This window comes from Diplotaxodon limnothrissa, linkage group LG3, assembly GCF_057381915.1.
Source record: "Diplotaxodon limnothrissa isolate DT_005_m linkage group LG3, D_limnothrissa_male_GT1.1, whole genome shotgun sequence".
NCBI classification, from domain to species: Eukaryota; Metazoa; Chordata; class Actinopteri; order Cichliformes; family Cichlidae; genus Diplotaxodon; species Diplotaxodon limnothrissa.
In genome coordinates, this window is record NC_140598.1 from 26,914,446 (window position 1) to 26,931,217 (window position 16,772).

The following is a 16,772-nucleotide window of genomic DNA, read 5'->3' on the forward strand; positions in this document are numbered from 1 at the left end:
TGTGTGTGTGAATGGGTGGATGACTGGTTGTGTAAAGCGCTTTGGGGTCCTTAGGGACTAGTAAAGCGCTATACAAATACAGGCCATTTTACCATTTATCATCACTTTAATTTATTCACAGCTTCTAAGCAGATTTCCACTCTGTCATCAGTTTTCATCATCTCGTATTCCTGTCAGATCGTGTGTGTTCCCGTCTAGCTATCTTTGTGAAGACCGAAATCTGCATTCATTCTACTATACTTGTGAGAACCAACAATCACTTGTGAGGACACACTCATGATCCTCTCAAATTTGAAGGCCTTTTTGAGGCTCAAAATTGCATTTTTTTTTAGTCAGGGTTTCAATTAGGTTATGGTTAGGTATAAAGAGGGTTTGATTTAGTTCTCTTGTGTTAAAGATTTTGGTGCACAGTCCTAGGGGCCGCTGGGTCATCCATACTCTCCTTTAAAGCTCCCGATCAACTTTTTTCTGCTCCTCTTCTCCTTCCCTCAACGGTCCTCTTTGGTATATACTGTAGACGTGCCTTCTAATTGACTGGTCCTTGTATTAAGTTACTGTGTAGATATTCAGCTTATGAGTTAACGGGAAGAGCGGTGTGTGTATATATAAAAAAATATAATAAAAAAATTCCTAATGGTTAGGGTAAGGGACTAGGGAAACCATTATGTCAATGAAGGTCCTCACTAAGATAGCTGAACAGGCGTGTGTGTGTGTGTGTGTGTGTGTGTGTGTGTGTTCCTCGACTAATTTCGGCTCATAAAATGTGCCAACATGAGTTCAACAGGTCAGAACATATTTCACAGCAACATAAACAATCAATAAACATTAAAACTAGTACCAATGTTTGCAACGTTTTATTAAAAATAAACAAATAAACAGAAATAAAAATAAATAAGCAGCAATATATGAACAAGCAATATTTAAACAGAAGTTACAGACTTCAAAGTCTCATAAATGGAAGGAAAAGTCAAAGCTTCACAGATCAGAGAGGACAGATCTCCCTCTGTAGCTGCTTGGAAAAGATTTCTCTTTTTCATAATATCTCCCACAAAGCTTACTCAGTAATAGCTGCTAAACAGATCCTGAACATTATTAGGCAGATTATTAACAGCCAGATTATGACACAGTGTTTCTGTACTTGGTTGAGTGTCTGTAATTATCTGTGACTGTGGATCTCTGCAAAAATATTGGTTTGTTTGTTATGAAAGGTTTCCAATAACTTTCAGTCCAGTCCAGTTTACACAGGGAATCTTGTTTGTGTTCTTTAGGACACTTAACATTGACTGATGAATTATTCAACCATAAAAAAATAATATAACAAAAACAATCCTTACTCAAGGGAGGAACCAGTTCTGTGCCTATGGATAACAGATAACAGGCACTTTGTTACCAGCAGCCAGTCACAAAATTGCAGATTTAATTGATTTCTTTAATTAAATATATAATAATTATCAAAAATGACACTTTGTCAGTGCATAACAACAACAATGTGATTGTAAATAAGGTATCAGCTTTGTCATGGTTGGAAGTTGCATTTCAGTGGTGTTGGAGAACTTGTTAGAGGTGATGTAATTATGAACACAGAAAAGTATCAATAGATTTTGATCCCCGTGTAATACCATCTAGAAAGAGTCTGATGGGCAGCAGATACATTTTTCAGCATGACAATGATCCCCAAAACATTGCCAGTGCAGTAAAATCATACCAGGATATGAAAACATGCAGATGAAAAGTATTAGTCAAGAAATTGCTTTGATAACACCAAATAGGCTCTCAGCTTGTTAGAACGTTTTTGCATAAACCCTGTATATTCACACGTTTGCACGTTTTAATAAAAGTCTGCAACTAATTCCAAATTTCCAAGCAAAATATAAAAAACAGTGGTGGAGATGCTGTGCAGTACTTTTCTACTACTATTGCTGCTAAGTATTATTATTTACAAAATACCGAAGGCTAAATATATTCACACACTTAGTAAAACAGTGTAGGCTTTAACACTTTCAACATATAATATATATCATCTTGTGCTATTGACCTACTGAATAAAAAAACAAAACAAACAAAGTCATCACTTACAGTTCAGTCTAAGTGATATTAAAGAATGTGTTTGTTTTTATGAATCCCTGCCAGTCTCAGGCTGACAGATCAGCAGGTCCTGGTTCTCAACCTGCTACTTTTTTAAAAACAAAATGGATATTGGGCAGTTGAACTCCATTCTACCATAATGATGCTTCTCTTACCAAACATCATCATAAAAACACTAAAGACATTTCAAATATGCTGCAATTACTCAGGTGGCTAGTATGGACCCTGAGTCTGCTGTTTATGTTTTCTGTAGATTAAAAAACCAACAACAGCAGCAACAAGAAGCACAGCAGAAACTGACAGACCAACAATCAGTCCAACATGTCCATCCTCCTTCCCTCCATCCTTCTTCCCTCCATCCTCCTTCCCTCCAGCCTCCTTCCCTCCATCCTCTGTGTCTCCTCCTGTCTGACCTGCAGGTGAGAAACAGGTGTGAGGTGTCAGCTGTCAGGTAGGTGATGAGTGAAGAACAGAACAGAATCCATTTCCTCTTCAAACTGCTGTCAGACATTATCTACTGCACTCTGATCACATCACTCAGACCAGCTGCTTTCTACAAAGTCTCATCAACAACATCTTTACAAACAAACATCAACAACAACCAGGAAGCAGCTTCACCTCTGATCACACACACACTCAACTCTACTCACTCACCTGGAGGAACGACTCTTAGTGTGACGATGCTGATGGGGTCACCATCCTGATTTGCTCTTTTCCTTATGTTTGTTCCTCTCATGAAGACACGACACTGATATGCTCCAGTGTCATTAATCGTCACATTCTTCAGAATCAAAGACACGTCTCCAGCCCTCATCTGTCTGTCCTGCAGATCCACCCGGTTCTTAAATGATGGATGCTGGTTAACTGGATCAAATTGTTCATCTCGGTAAAAAAGCACATATTCATCTCCCAGGTCAGCTCTGCTCCACTCTACACCTAAGATGATGTTGTTATTTGGAGCTCGACATGTCAGAGTGACGTTCTGTCCAGATTCAGCTGTGATGATTTTTTGGTCTGAAAGAGGAAACAACACAGAGCAGAGAGGTTAAAGGTCAAAGTGCAACTGCTCACTTCTTCAGCAGCCAGATGGAGTGAGGAGTGTATGCACATCTATTAAGTTATAGTACATCCGTGCACGATATACATTAAAAAAAAGAATAAAAAAAGTACACACACAAAGTACTTGATGCTAAAGTACACACATGATCATTATGACAGTAAATGCTGTTAATATCACACAGTACCACTGCACCCCACCCTACAGAGATCTGACCTTAATCTATTACTACTGACACAGAAGTCAGTTACAACCTTCATCACTCTATATTAACAAGTCATACAATTAATTGTTCTATTATTTTATTTAAGGAATAAATAAAATATTTACACCACCTGCAGCTGATGCAGCATCAGACTACAGTGGAGTAACTGAGTACACTTCCTCTTTTTCTTTTTTATATTGTGTCAGATATAGTCTGACATCTTTTGGTTCTTCAGATGATAAAACACATTGAATTCATTTCATATGATGTGTTTCCACAGATGAAACCAGCCAACAGTAAATCAAATACTTCACACTAACTCCACATGACAGTCATCTGTAACCAGAAAAGTGAAGTTTTAATCCTCGTTCAGCTGGATCAATCTTAATAATCTGTTAATCCACTGAAGCTCACAGACTTCAGTCAACCTGTCAGATTATCTAAAAGACAAAGACGTCATTTTAAACACTTACTGTTGTTCTGAAGGATCTCTGAAACCCTCCAACACTCTTCTGATCATCAGGATGGGAAAATTAAAATTACACTAACCACTCTATATTAACAAGATTTCGTCATACAATTAATTGTTCTGTTATTTTATTTTTCACTGCCTAGAATTTGAGTTGTGCTTTTTTTTTTTTTTTTGCTGAAGCTCCCAAATCTCATATTTTGACAATACAGGGTCAGTTTAATTTTAAGTCGGAAACTCAGAGGATGGAGATGGAGATGGAAACTTAAATGAGGAGATTACTGTGGATGACAGTAGCTGTGTAATATAAACACGAATACAGTGAAACATGTGCTGATAATAAGTGAACATAATGTGTGAGAGAAAGCAGCCTCTCATTATAAGACTCTGTGAGTCTCGGCTGCCTTTATGGAGCTACAGCTGTTTGTATACACTGAACAAAAAGCTTTGCAGCTGCATCCTGACTCCTGAAACTACAACACATCACACTGACACACACATTACACTTCTTTATCTCTGTGCTGGAAACTGCACCGCTGACCAAGCGGGTAAATCCACAGACACCACCAGACCTCGTGATGCCGTCACACACGCAGACAAACTGATTAAATATGAAACTAAATGTTTGGGAAGTAACATGTAAACCAGACTGATGTTTGTTCCTCTTTATCTCAGAGGGAAACACCGTTTGGTTTATAAACCTCACCTGCAGAGACAAACACGAAGACACCGACAATCAGCAAAGTTGAGCAGAGCGACGCAGTTACAGGAAACATTTCCGTGTTTTTGTTTCTGCTGATCTGACTCTTAGTTTGTTCTAAAAGTCTGAGTCTGTTGGTATTTTCAGTTAATAACAGAACCCGAGTTAAAACTGCCTACATGAGGTTAACTTTGAGGTTTAAATAAAGCTGAAACATTAGTTTTTTAGACACTCATTCAAACGCCACACTTTCAATATCTTAAGGAAGTCGCATTAGAGTGACGTCTGTTACGCTGCGCTGTACGATGACCATGAATAAGTGCGTCATGACTAAAGCAGTGAAATCTAAAGCAGGTCTGAGTGTTTAACAGGTTCAGTTCTTGAATGATCTCCACAGAACAACACAAACATCTCATCATCAACCATCAGCTACATACTAAAGACCATCATCAGCCAAAGGACTTCAACATGACGTCACTGTATAAAAATGTATATAGTACTATGGAAGAGGCAGCATTTAGCTGGAGCCTCCATCAAACCACAGCTGATCTGGAGAACTTTGTCCACCACCTGCAGCTGATGCAGCACTTCCTGTAAATCACATGACTGTAATCAGAGTACAGTGGAGTAACTGAGTACACTTCCTCTTTTTTCTTCTTTATATTGTGTCAGATAAAGTCTGACATCGTTTGGATCTTCAGATTAAATAATAATAATAATAATTTTAATAATGTGTTTTCACAGGTGAAACCAGAAAATTAAAATAAAAAAAGAAAATAAAAACCAGTAAATCAAATACTTCACACTAACTCCACATGACATTCATCTGTAACCAGTAACCAGAAAAGTGAAGATTTAATCCTCGTTCAGATGGATTAACATGAACAGTCTGTTAATCGACTGAAGCTCACAGACTTCAGTCAACCTGTCAGATTATCTAAAAGACTGAAAGACGTCATTTTAAACACTTACTGTTGTTCTGAAGGATCTCTGAAATCCTCAAACACTTCTGATCATCAGGATGGGAAAATTAAAATTATCCACTGAAAGGTAAAAAAACCCCAAAAGTCTGAGTTCAGTATCAGCTTTTTCAGTATGTAAAAAGGGACACACTGAAGATTTATTCCACTTAATACAATTTTAAAAAGCAAAAAAAATAGTTAAGAAATCAAACAATAAAATGTAGCAAGTTTAAAGTCTTTGGATAAAGTGACCTGTGAACCACAGATCAAACTAACCCACACATCCGTGTGTCATCCTGTTTGGTACAACACACCCTTCACCTGTGTGACATCAGTGCACATAGCAACACCTTAGCAACCACATTCCTATCTTCTCCAAATCTAAGTACACACATGTGACAAACAGCTACCACATATACAAAGAAACAGAAGTAATAAAGAAGTGAAGTGTTGCAATAAATCAGGTAGATGTGCAGAGACAACTTCCCACTCCACTCAGTTTATGATATTAGATCAGCTCAGTCTAATCAATAAAAGTAAAAGGTTGTGATTTCCTCTAAAAGGTGTTTAGGTGCAAAACAAATGAGGACAATTTATTGTTAATAATACACAAACTACATATAAACAAATGTTACGACATATAATTTCAGATGATTCCTTAAATGAAAAAATAGAAAGCAGCAGTCAAAAATCAAGCTGATTGTTTACTCAAACTAAAAAACTAATATATATTATATCAGATACTGTCATGGGTGGATTAAGACTGGATTAAAACAGTGTTTAAGGTGTCTCTGGGACTTTTTGAAGACAATTACCCAAATTCTTAGGTAGCTGCAGTCTTTCTTACAGAAGACTTGTAAACACCAGCGTTTCAATGCAGTTTTCAGAAATGGTCCTTAAAGCATCGTAAAAACGCATTGTTTTCTTTCTGTTTTGGCCTCCTGTCCACACTGAGACGGCGTTTTTCCTGATGTAAAACACAGCATTTTCAAAACGCTCTCAAAAACGCATACATTTGAAAGCTGTGCTTTCACTTCACAGTGTGGACAGTAAAAACAGAGACTTTCTAAAACGATGACGCATTTTAGTCATATGATGCAGTCATGTGACCAATTAAACCAAGATAGCGGAGGGCATTATACAGCAGTTGTTTTGTTTGCTCTCAATTTTGACTGCGCTTTCTCCGTTTTTCTCGACAACACGTAAATGCAAAAACTCCACCCTGGCAGGAGTTTCTAACTATCTCTGTTTTCAGTGAACAAAAACATTGTTTACGTGTGGACGAAAGGTGCAAACACATGGAAAAATCTGCGTTTTCAAAACTATCCGTGTACGTGTGGACGTAGCCTTAAACTCTCCTAACCTCCCTCGTCATTGTCTTGTAATCAGCACAATAAGGCAAACATCTCCACTGAGACCAATTAATGCAGTGACACCTATAGCCTGGGGAAAACTGCTAGATATCCTGTAGTCCAGATGATAGATGGGAGTGGCTGGATGCATGTTGGTAGACAAGACACCAGAAGATGAAAGAGTTTTAAGGCTGATCTAATTTAAGTGGAAATGGACTAAATGGTCAAATTGATTTCATATCCACAGAGTGCTCACCTGTCCTACCCTTCATGCCACAAAGCTGCATTTTAGCCACATTACAGTTGTCTCCCTTAACTAGCGTGCAGTTACCTTGTTGTGGTTCACAGTCCAACAACAGCTACAAGGGATTCACCTACACATACTTCAGGCTTAGCATGCAGCACAACAAGAACAGGCCGACTCTTCTGTATCAACTATATTAACATCTGAAGCTGTGCCTTTACAGCCCTCTGTATCTACAATTCCTGTGGTCTTTACTCATCTTTTATTAGTGCAGCCTCTTCCTCCTGCTTCACCGCAGCCTCCAGCTACTGTTATGATGCCGCAAGATGCCAATCTATAGAACGTATGTGGATAAGTGTCGCCACTCAAACGATATCGCTTCATAATCGCTGATAAGGAGACGAAGTCAAAAGCCAAGAAGCCAAGACTTATAGTCAACTCTTCAGATGTTGACAGTCTACTCCACTGTCACATCCACCTGTTCATTATCCTGCACCATCATATGTACAGCACTCCTACCCAGCACCCTTTTCTGCAACTCCTTCCTTCTCTCATCTAACAAGTATGATGGAGATGATAATTGTTTCATCATATGTGAGCCAAATTCCTGCAGTCAGAGGATTTAGGTCGGTTCTATCCTGCAGTGTTCCAACAAGTCTTCACACACTAAGTTGGTTTTATTGTCCCACAAATCTGTCCATCCACTTTTTGGTTGAGGAGGGTCACCCACCCCAGATGCACTCAGGTGCACTTCTACAAGATCCTGACTGTACGGCATTGGAAGCCAGATGACGTAGGCCATTTCTGAATGTTCATTGGTTGGCAGGTGAAAAAAGAGTAGGAAGTGATAGCAGAGTTTACAAAGAACAAGAGAACCTAAAAAACTTCAAAGATCAAAAACGAAAGCACGAAAAGCACAGACAGTGACTGTAGCGATACTTGTCTTTGTTTTTAACACTCGGGAGCTTTTGGTATGTTAGCCTTAGCTCTGCTCCCCGGCTGGCTGACAGACCACAAACAACACGAGCAACAGACGCCACAGACCGAATAAAGCACAGAATCTGTGCACTGCCATCATTTCAACCACAGATCTCACTTTAGTCAGAAGGACAGTCCCCACAGTGGTACAGATAGCAAACATGCTAACTCTACGATAAAACAAGTACAGACCCCACCCAGCCTCGTGATGCATTCACGGACACAAACAAATGGAATCGACATGAAACTAATTATTTGTGTTGGCACCACCACCAAGTATTGGCACCACGTAAACGACAAAGATACCATTTTTTCCTTTTTTATCTCAGGGGGGAAAATTTTGGTTTATTAACCTCACCTGCCGAGACAAACACGATGATGCCAAAAAACAGCAAAGTGGAGCAGAGTGACGCAGTTACAGACATTTCCGTGTTCTTCTTTCTGATGATCGGACAAGTTTGTTCTAAATGTGCTAGTCTGATGATATTTTCTGCGAATAACAGACTATGACTTTTAAAAAGTAACTACGGTAGATTCAATTTAAAGTTTAAGCAAGACAAAGATTATTTGAGCTTCAGCCGATCGTTTCAACTTCAAACTTGCGTTCAGTTCTCTTAAGGTAGTCGCATTTAAGTGACGTCAGGTTCGCTGAGCTATACGAACAATAAGTGAGTCATAAGAAAAGAGGTGAAAACTAAAACAGCTCTGAGTGTTTCTTGAATGATCTCCGTAACCACTCTTATCCATAAACAATCAGCTCCATGCGACCAAAGAACTAAAATCGTTCCACTGTACAACAATGTAAATATATAAAAATGAAGCCCTCAAACACTTTCCTGATTGGCGTCCTGTCTAACTTCTTAATAAGGACTAGAAAGTTTCTACCCAAATATTTGCTCATACAATTAAGGTAGCTTTAGCTTTCGTAACTGATGAGACACAAACAGAGGAATTGGTATATCTCCGATCATATAAGAATAGTATTAGACCTTATTGATTATTTACTTCTCATTTGATTTCTACAAAACTTTTGATTCCATCCAAAAAAAAACCATTTTGCACTTGATAGGTTTAGCTTAGCGTTTCTTCTATAACACTATCAAGAAATGTATACAAATGTGAATTGCTTTACAAAACGGAAGTCTTTATTTTCCAAAGCATTAGATTCCACTAAATGTGAACAAAACTTCTAAAGACTCCATCAACCATGAAACTGTGAAAATAACTCAGTTTCTTAATTAAAATCTGCACTGTTTATTTACGATGCAATTTGTTCTTTGTAAAATGTCAAAATGTTAGTAATTATTTTTATTTTTATCTTAACCTTGTTTCTATCTTACTTCACTATATTGTGAAATTATAAAGAACACCATTATGAATCCCTTCCCAATATTCTAAATGTTATTTATAATGTCCATCCATCCATTTTCTTCCGCTTATCCGGGGCCGGGTCGTGGGAGCAGCAGCCCAAGCAGAGAAGCCCAGACCTCCCTCTCCCCAGCCACTCTACTCTGAGTCCCTTGTGAATGGCCGAATTTCTCAACCTATCTCTAAGGGAGAGGTCAGCCACCCTTTGGAGGAAGCTAATTTCCGCCGCTTATATTCGCGATCTCGTTCTTTCAGTCACTACCCACAGTTCGTGACCATAGGTGAGGGTAGGGGTGTAGATTGACCGGTAAATACAGGCCATTTAAATTGAGAGCTTCGGTTTTACGCTCAGCTCTCTTCACCACAACAGACCGGTACAGCGTCCGCATCACTGCAGCCACTGCACCAATCCGTCTGTCGGTCTCCCGCTCCCTTCTCCAATCACTCATGAACAAGACCCCAAGATACTTAAACTCCTCCACTTGGAGCAGGCTCTCGTCCCTGACCCGGAGTGGAGTCCCCATGCTGGGCCATGGCCTCAGATTTGGAGGTGCTGATTCTCATTCCCACCGCTTCACACTCGGCTGGGAACCATTTCAAGGCGAGCTCTGGCAACAGGGATTACTACACCACAGCCCGATCCAACCTGAAGAGAGGCATCAGAGAGGCAAAGGGGGACTATAGGAGGAGGATCGAGGACCATTTGAAGAGTAATACCAGCCGGCAGGTGTGGCAAGGCATCCAGCACCTAACCAACTATAAGATCAATCTCGGAGCTGCGGACGGTGACCTGGAGCTGGCAGAGGAGCTGAATATCTTCTTTGCCCGCTTTGAGACCAGGGTACCGGAGGTATTGGAGCCACAGCAGCAACACGCCACCCATAGCAGCACCACCCTCACCCTGGAAGAGCACGAGGTGAGGCGCATGCTGCAGGCTGTTAACCCGAGGAAGGCGGCGGGTCCTGATGGTGTGCCAGGTCGAATATTGAGGGATTGTGCAGGACAGCTGGCTGGGATCTTCACCAGGATTTTCAACAAATCCCTCGCACAGGCGACTGTCCCACTCTGCCTGAAGTCCTCCACCATAGTCCCCTTGCCTAAGAAGCCCCACATCACCGGCCTGAATGACTACAGACCGGTGGCACTCACCCCAGTGGTAATGAAATGCTTTGAGAAGCTGGTCCGCAGACACATCACAGCAGCCCTGCCCCGCAGCCTGGATCCACACCAGTTTGCCTACAGAGCAAACCGATCCACGGAAGACGCTGTAGCCACAGCACTCCATGCTGCATTAACTCACCTGGAAGAGCATGGTAGCTATGTGCGGATGCTCTTCGTGGATTACTGCTCAGCTTTTAACACCATCCTTCCACACAAACTGGTGGCCAAGCTACAAGACCTGGGGCTTCCATACAGCACCTGCATGTGGATCAATAGCTTCCTCTCAGGCCGTAGACAGAGAGTCAGAGTTGGCCATCACACATCCTCAGCCCTGAGTCTCAGCACTGGCTCACCCCAGGGCTGTGTGCTCAGTCCACTGCTCTACTCTCTCTACACACACGACTGCACTCCTCGCCACCACAGCAACATCTTTGTGAAATTTGCAGATGACACCACAGTGGTGGGGCTCATTTCCAAGGGAGACGAGTCTACGTACAGAGACGAGGTGGAGCAGCTGACGTCATGGTGTAAGGCCAATAACCTCCTCCTCAACACTTCAAAAACCAAAGAACTCATAATAGACTTCAGAAGGAAAAAGGCAGAGATCCAAACACTATTCATAAATGGGGACTGTGTAGAAAGGGTGGCAAGCTTCCGCTTCCTGGGAGTCAATATAGAGGAGAACCTTTCCTGGAGTGTGAACACCTCCGAGCTGCTGAAAAAGGCCCAACAGAGACTGTACTTCCTGAGAATTCTCAGGAGGAATAACATCACACAGAGACTGCTGGTGTCCTTCTACAGAGCCACCATTGAGAGTGTTCTAACTTACTGCATATGCATCTGGTACACTAGCTGCACAGGGGCTCAGAGGAAAGCACTCCAAGGGATCATTAACACCGCCCAAAAGATCACTGGCTGCCCTCTCCCCACACTGGAAGTTCTACACAACGCCCACTGTTTTAAAAAGGCCCAAAACATCATAAAAGACACCTCACATCCTGGCCACTCCCTGTTCGAACTGTTGCCCTCAGGCAGACGGTACAGGGCAATCAGAGCAAGGACTAATAGACTCAAACACAGCTGTTATCCAACTGCAATAACACATCTGAATACTACAAAAAAATGTCCATCACGCCACTCTTGTGTTAATCTATGCACGGTCTTAAGCATGTGTGTGGGAATGTATGTGAATGTTTTACTGTTATATCTTATTAGTATTTTAAGTATTCTATCTATTTTATTTATTGAATTTTATTGTTTTATTTATATTTTGATATTGCTAGGGATGATGCAATGATCGGGGACCATTCTTAATTTCGTTGTTCTCATGACAATGACAATAAAGTTTCTGATTCTGATAAAGTTTCTGATTCTGGAGGCCATCACCTGACGAAACCAGCAGGGCCACATCATCTGCGAAAAGCAGAGATGAGATCCTGAGACCACCAAAGTGATCTCAAGATCTCACAGCGTGCCATCACTAATGAGGTGGGACACAGTAAGTCAGTCATTTGGAATTTCTTAATTGATCCTGAGGGTTATGGAACAAAAAAGGCAAGTGGAAGACACCCCCCCCCACACACGCACACACACACAATTTCACCAGCACTGAGCCGGAGGATCCAGTTGGCTGTCTGTCGAGACACTGGACAATCCTCAACCCAAATGAAGTCCGTTACTGGTGCCAACTGCAGCCCCATAACCATCAGGCAGCTTCTGAGACTGAAGAGCAGGGGTGGCCAACCCGCGGCTCTCGAGCCGCATGCGGCTCTTTGTCTGGTTTCATACGGCTCTTACGTTCATATCAAAGTTTGTGTTTGTGGTTTGTGTTTTTTTTATGTCGTTGTTTTAAAATATGCGCGTTCGCTTGAGTTCAATACGGTATTTTCATCAAATGCGCATGTGTGTTAGATGAAAATACTGCAAAGTTTCCCAGTAGGAGCAAGTTCGCCCTTAAAATGGCAGGAAAAAAAATGCACAGCAAAAAGAAAATATGAAGATGAACACAGGACGTTTTTAACAGAGTGGGAGAGTTTACATTTTTTTGTTGAACGCAATGGCAAGCCATTCTGCCTTATATGTCAGACATCATTAGCGCATTTCAAAGCTTCAAATCTTCAGTGCCACTTCAGCTCACTCCATGCTAACATCAACCAGGAATTTCCAAAAGGGACTGAACTTCGCAAACACGAGCTGGCCACTTTGAAAAGTCAGGCAGAAAAGCAGATACAGTTTTTCCAAAAATTTACGAAGCAGTCAGAGACCATAACGCTCGCATCCTATCAGCTGGCTTGGAACATTGCATGGGCTAAAAGCCATACAATGAAGGGGAGTTCGTTAAAAAATGCCTCAGTGACGTTGTTGAAATCTTGTCTCCTGAAAACGACAAATTAAAACGCATGGTATCAGACGTCCAACTGTCCCGCCACACTGTTGAACACAGAATATCGGACATTAACACGGCTATTGAATCACAGTTGCACTCTGACCTTCAAGCATGTGAGTATTTTAGTGTCGCATTGGATGAGAGTTGTGATATACAAGACAAGCCTCAGTTGGCAATATTTGCACGGTCTGTGTCAAACGATTGTGTGATCAAAGAAGAACTCCTGGATATTGTGCCATAAAAGACAGAACCCGTGGCATAGATGTGAAAGAAACCATGATGGCTGCATTTGAAAAAGCAAATCTGCCCATAACGAAATTAACTGCAATAGCCACGGATGGAGCACCAGCCCTGATGGGATCTGTGAACGGGCTTGTGGGGCTGTGCAAAGCTGACCAAACTATTCCTGACTTTTGGAATTTCCACTGCATCATCCACATGGAGCAACTCGTGTCTAAATCATTGAATTTAGATAACGTCATGAAGCCTGTGATGGAAATTGTCAACTATATCCGCACACATGCGCTTAACCACAGGCAATTCAAGAATCTCATCGCTGAGCTGGACCAAGGGCTTCCAGGTGACCTGCTGCTGCACTGCACTGTGAGGTGGCTGTCAAAAGGCCCGGTACTCTCTCGCTTCTTTGAGCTTTTGGATGCAGTGAAACTGTTTATGGAAAAGAAGGACAAGGACTATCCCGAGCTCTCGGACCTCAAGTGGATTATGGATCTGGCCTTTTTGGTTGACATGCTGTGTCACTTGGACAGACTGAACCTGACCCTGCAGGGTAAGTTAAAAATGCTGCCTGACCTGGGCCCTATTTCAGGAAGCCGGTTTAGAAAACTCAGAGTGAAAAACGATACTCAGGGTTGAGTAACCCCGAACTGTCCAACTCGGAATATTCGGTTTCAGAAAGGCTGATAACAATTAGTTCAGTCAACGCGGAGTTGCTTTAACCCCAAGTGAAGCGCGCGGACGAGGATACATAAAGCCCTGATAAGCGGAGCACAGATTAAGCGAGTCACCATGGAGACGGAGGGAAAGAAGGCGCGGTCAACGTATGTCACAGCGCTTGAGGCCGAAATTCTGATGGCAGCATATGCCGATAACATGCAAATTCCGCGGAAAAAAGTAACAGCCACAGCTGCAAAAGAAAGGGAGCATGCATGGCAAAACATAGCCGACAGAGTCAATGCGTGAGTGTTAATATAAACATTGATCTAGGGATTTCCACCCATTTAACACGTTATTTTATCATATGTTATTTTATTTGTTATTTTATACATTTTATTTTGTGATGTGATGTGAGCGCAGGTGCAACCCAACAGGCCCCAAACGTGCCTGGCAGCAAGTAAAAATGAAATATAAAAATATAGTCCAAACAGGTAAGGTGTAATTGTATTATGAGCCATAGTGCTTGGTCTGTTTGTCCGATGTAAATCAATTGCAGTTAGAGGCTACATTAATTTCCTTTCTGTAAGCACTTATTGAAATTATCTGAGCACATTACAAGTACATATTTGCTTACTCTGTATGCTCAAATGTGGTCCGTTATAGCCAACAGAAAAAAAGCGGAGGCCCGAAAAACAGGTGGGGGTCCTCCACCACCACCACTCACAGAGGCTGAGCAGTTGGCCCTCAGCCAAAACAGTGGGCGCCCTGTGGCCGAGGGCATCTCTGCGGGGACATCCTCTGAGTCAATAACCCCGCAAGACACAAGTGCCGACATAAGGGGTAAATTCAAAATAATACATGATGTGCATACATCCTTTCTTCACAGTCACCTTTGCAGTGCTACTCATTCATCTGATAAGCTCTTCACCATAATGGATTATTTTGTAGTGAAGTTATTTTCCTACTGATTTTGCCTTGCCTCAGTCTTGGTTGTCTTTGAGAGCATAATGACAATGAAGTGTAAGGTGATTGGTATATGTTTGTTAATTGCCATTTGGTCCCTTGTAAGTTTAAGTGACCTGTATAAACCTCATATTCTATCAGTTGATGGTGGTGGTGTACTGCATCTGGTGCAGCCTCCTGTTGAGCCAGACCAACATGCAGTTGTGAGTACTCTTAATACTCCACAGATTATATGAGGTTACAGTAGAACAGCAATGTTGTTTATTTCTTTACTACAGGAAAATAATGGTAAATGGTAAATGGCCTGTATTTATATAGCGCTTTACTAGTCCCTAAGGACTCCAAAGCGCTTTACATATCCAGTCATCCACCCATTCACACACACATTCGCACACTGTCCGAAACATTGACAGCTGTTACGGAGGAGGAAGCAACAGAGACACTTTATGAGGTTTACATCTTTTAATACTTTGTGTACAGGAAATACAGGCGACCAATAAAGCCAGTTGAACAAAAAATCTGTTTATTCTTCTTTCAACATGTTGAGGTGATGGGTCAAAAGAAATGATTGTGACATATGGTGTCTCTGACTGCGCTTCCATCTTGTATGTCCGTGGGAGGGTCAGAATGTTCATGGTTTGGATCACTGCTGATGTCTGGTTCAGAAGGACAGTGTTCTCCTCTAATTGTGGCAATGTTGTGAAGAATCACACATGCCACAATAATGTCACATGCCCTTTCTGGGGTGACCCTGAGTCTTTGCAGGCACTGGAACCGGGCCTTAAGCATTCCGATAGTCATTTCAATTCTGGCTCTTGTCCTGCAATTAGCCAGATTATATCGCTGCTGTGGGCCCGGTTCAGGGTCAGGGTAAGGGGTAAGCAAATAGGGTAAACATGGATACCCCCTATCGCCAAGCAAGTAGCCAGTGAACTCTCCTAAGACAGAAGGATACACTTCAGTTCAAATGTCCCTGAAGCAATTGGTCTTTATATATTTTAAAGTATTCTCAACTCACCATGTCCAAATTTTGTGCTCAGTGTACATTCACGGAATATTTGTGAGTCATGGACAGAGCCTGGCCGCTTGGCTTCCACATTTGTGATAATGTTGGCAGCATCACATATGATCTTCACAGTGCAGAGAACACAAATTAGCATCCATTACTATAATGGAATAATATGTTAGTTTGAAATGCTACAGGGAACTATGTACCTGTACATTAATGCTGTGGAAAGACTTCCTGTTCACATAGTCTCCTTCATTTACTGAAGGAGCAATGACTGGAATGTGAGTGCCATCTGTACAGCCAATCACGCCTGGGAACCGTGAGAATAAATGTAAAATTTAAGTAGTAGTTCAAGTATCACCACATCATAAATTAAGTTTTGGTCATCCTGATACCTGCAATTTTGTGGCATCCCTCTTTGATAAATCTTGTGGGTCTATGACCGGGGAACACCAGAGACGAGTACAGGAGACGTTTCAGTGCAACTGTAACATTCCTGACTGCCCGACAGACGGTAGCCTTGGAAACGTGCTCAGCGTCACCAATATTATACAGAAAGCTCCCGTTTGCAAAAAACCGAAGTGCAATACAAATAATATGTACAGAACTGAGAGGATGTCCGCGATGTGTCACATGCGTAATATATGGCCTGAGGATGTTATTCACATAACTTATAGATTGTGCTGAAAAACGGTAACGTTCACACAGAAAATCATCAGGAAATGATAAAATGTCCAAACGCGCTCTGATCACTCTCTCCCGGCGGAGAGCTCTGCGGAGAATTTGGGCTTCACGATCTACTGGCTCTTCAAGGAAGTGGCACGCCATGTCCGACACTTCCTACTGTCAGGTTTCCGACAAAGGGGCGGAGACAGTCAGGGTTAGTTGTAGTAAACCTGCTAGGGGGCAGGTTAGCTTCACGGCGTGTCGTCATAGTGA

At 41.7% G+C, this 16,772-nt stretch overlaps 2 protein-coding genes across 3 annotated transcripts in view; both read right to left on the reverse strand.

Moving 5' to 3' along the window:
* Positions 1–16,772, reverse strand: part of LOC146635143 (uncharacterized) — a 74,553-nt gene that overhangs the window by 9,615 nt on the left and 48,166 nt on the right. The gene's annotated exons all lie outside the window — the stretch shown is intronic.
* Positions 2,148–8,665, reverse strand: LOC146635145 (coxsackievirus and adenovirus receptor homolog). Of its 2 annotated transcripts, none has more exons than XM_085346130.1 (3): positions 8,411–8,665; positions 2,740–3,099; positions 2,148–2,498 (listed from the first exon to the last, which is right to left on the reverse strand). In XM_085346130.1, exons 1-3 carry the CDS (start codon positions 8,475–8,477, stop codon positions 2,299–2,301), a joined length of 627 nt encoding a protein of 208 aa, XP_085202256.1. In that variant the 5' UTR covers positions 8,478–8,665; the 3' UTR covers positions 2,148–2,298. The 2 variants fall into 2 exon arrangements, with proteins under 2 accessions (XP_085202256.1, XP_085202248.1); XM_085346122.1 differs by lacking the exon at positions 8,411–8,665 and adding an exon at positions 4,523–4,646.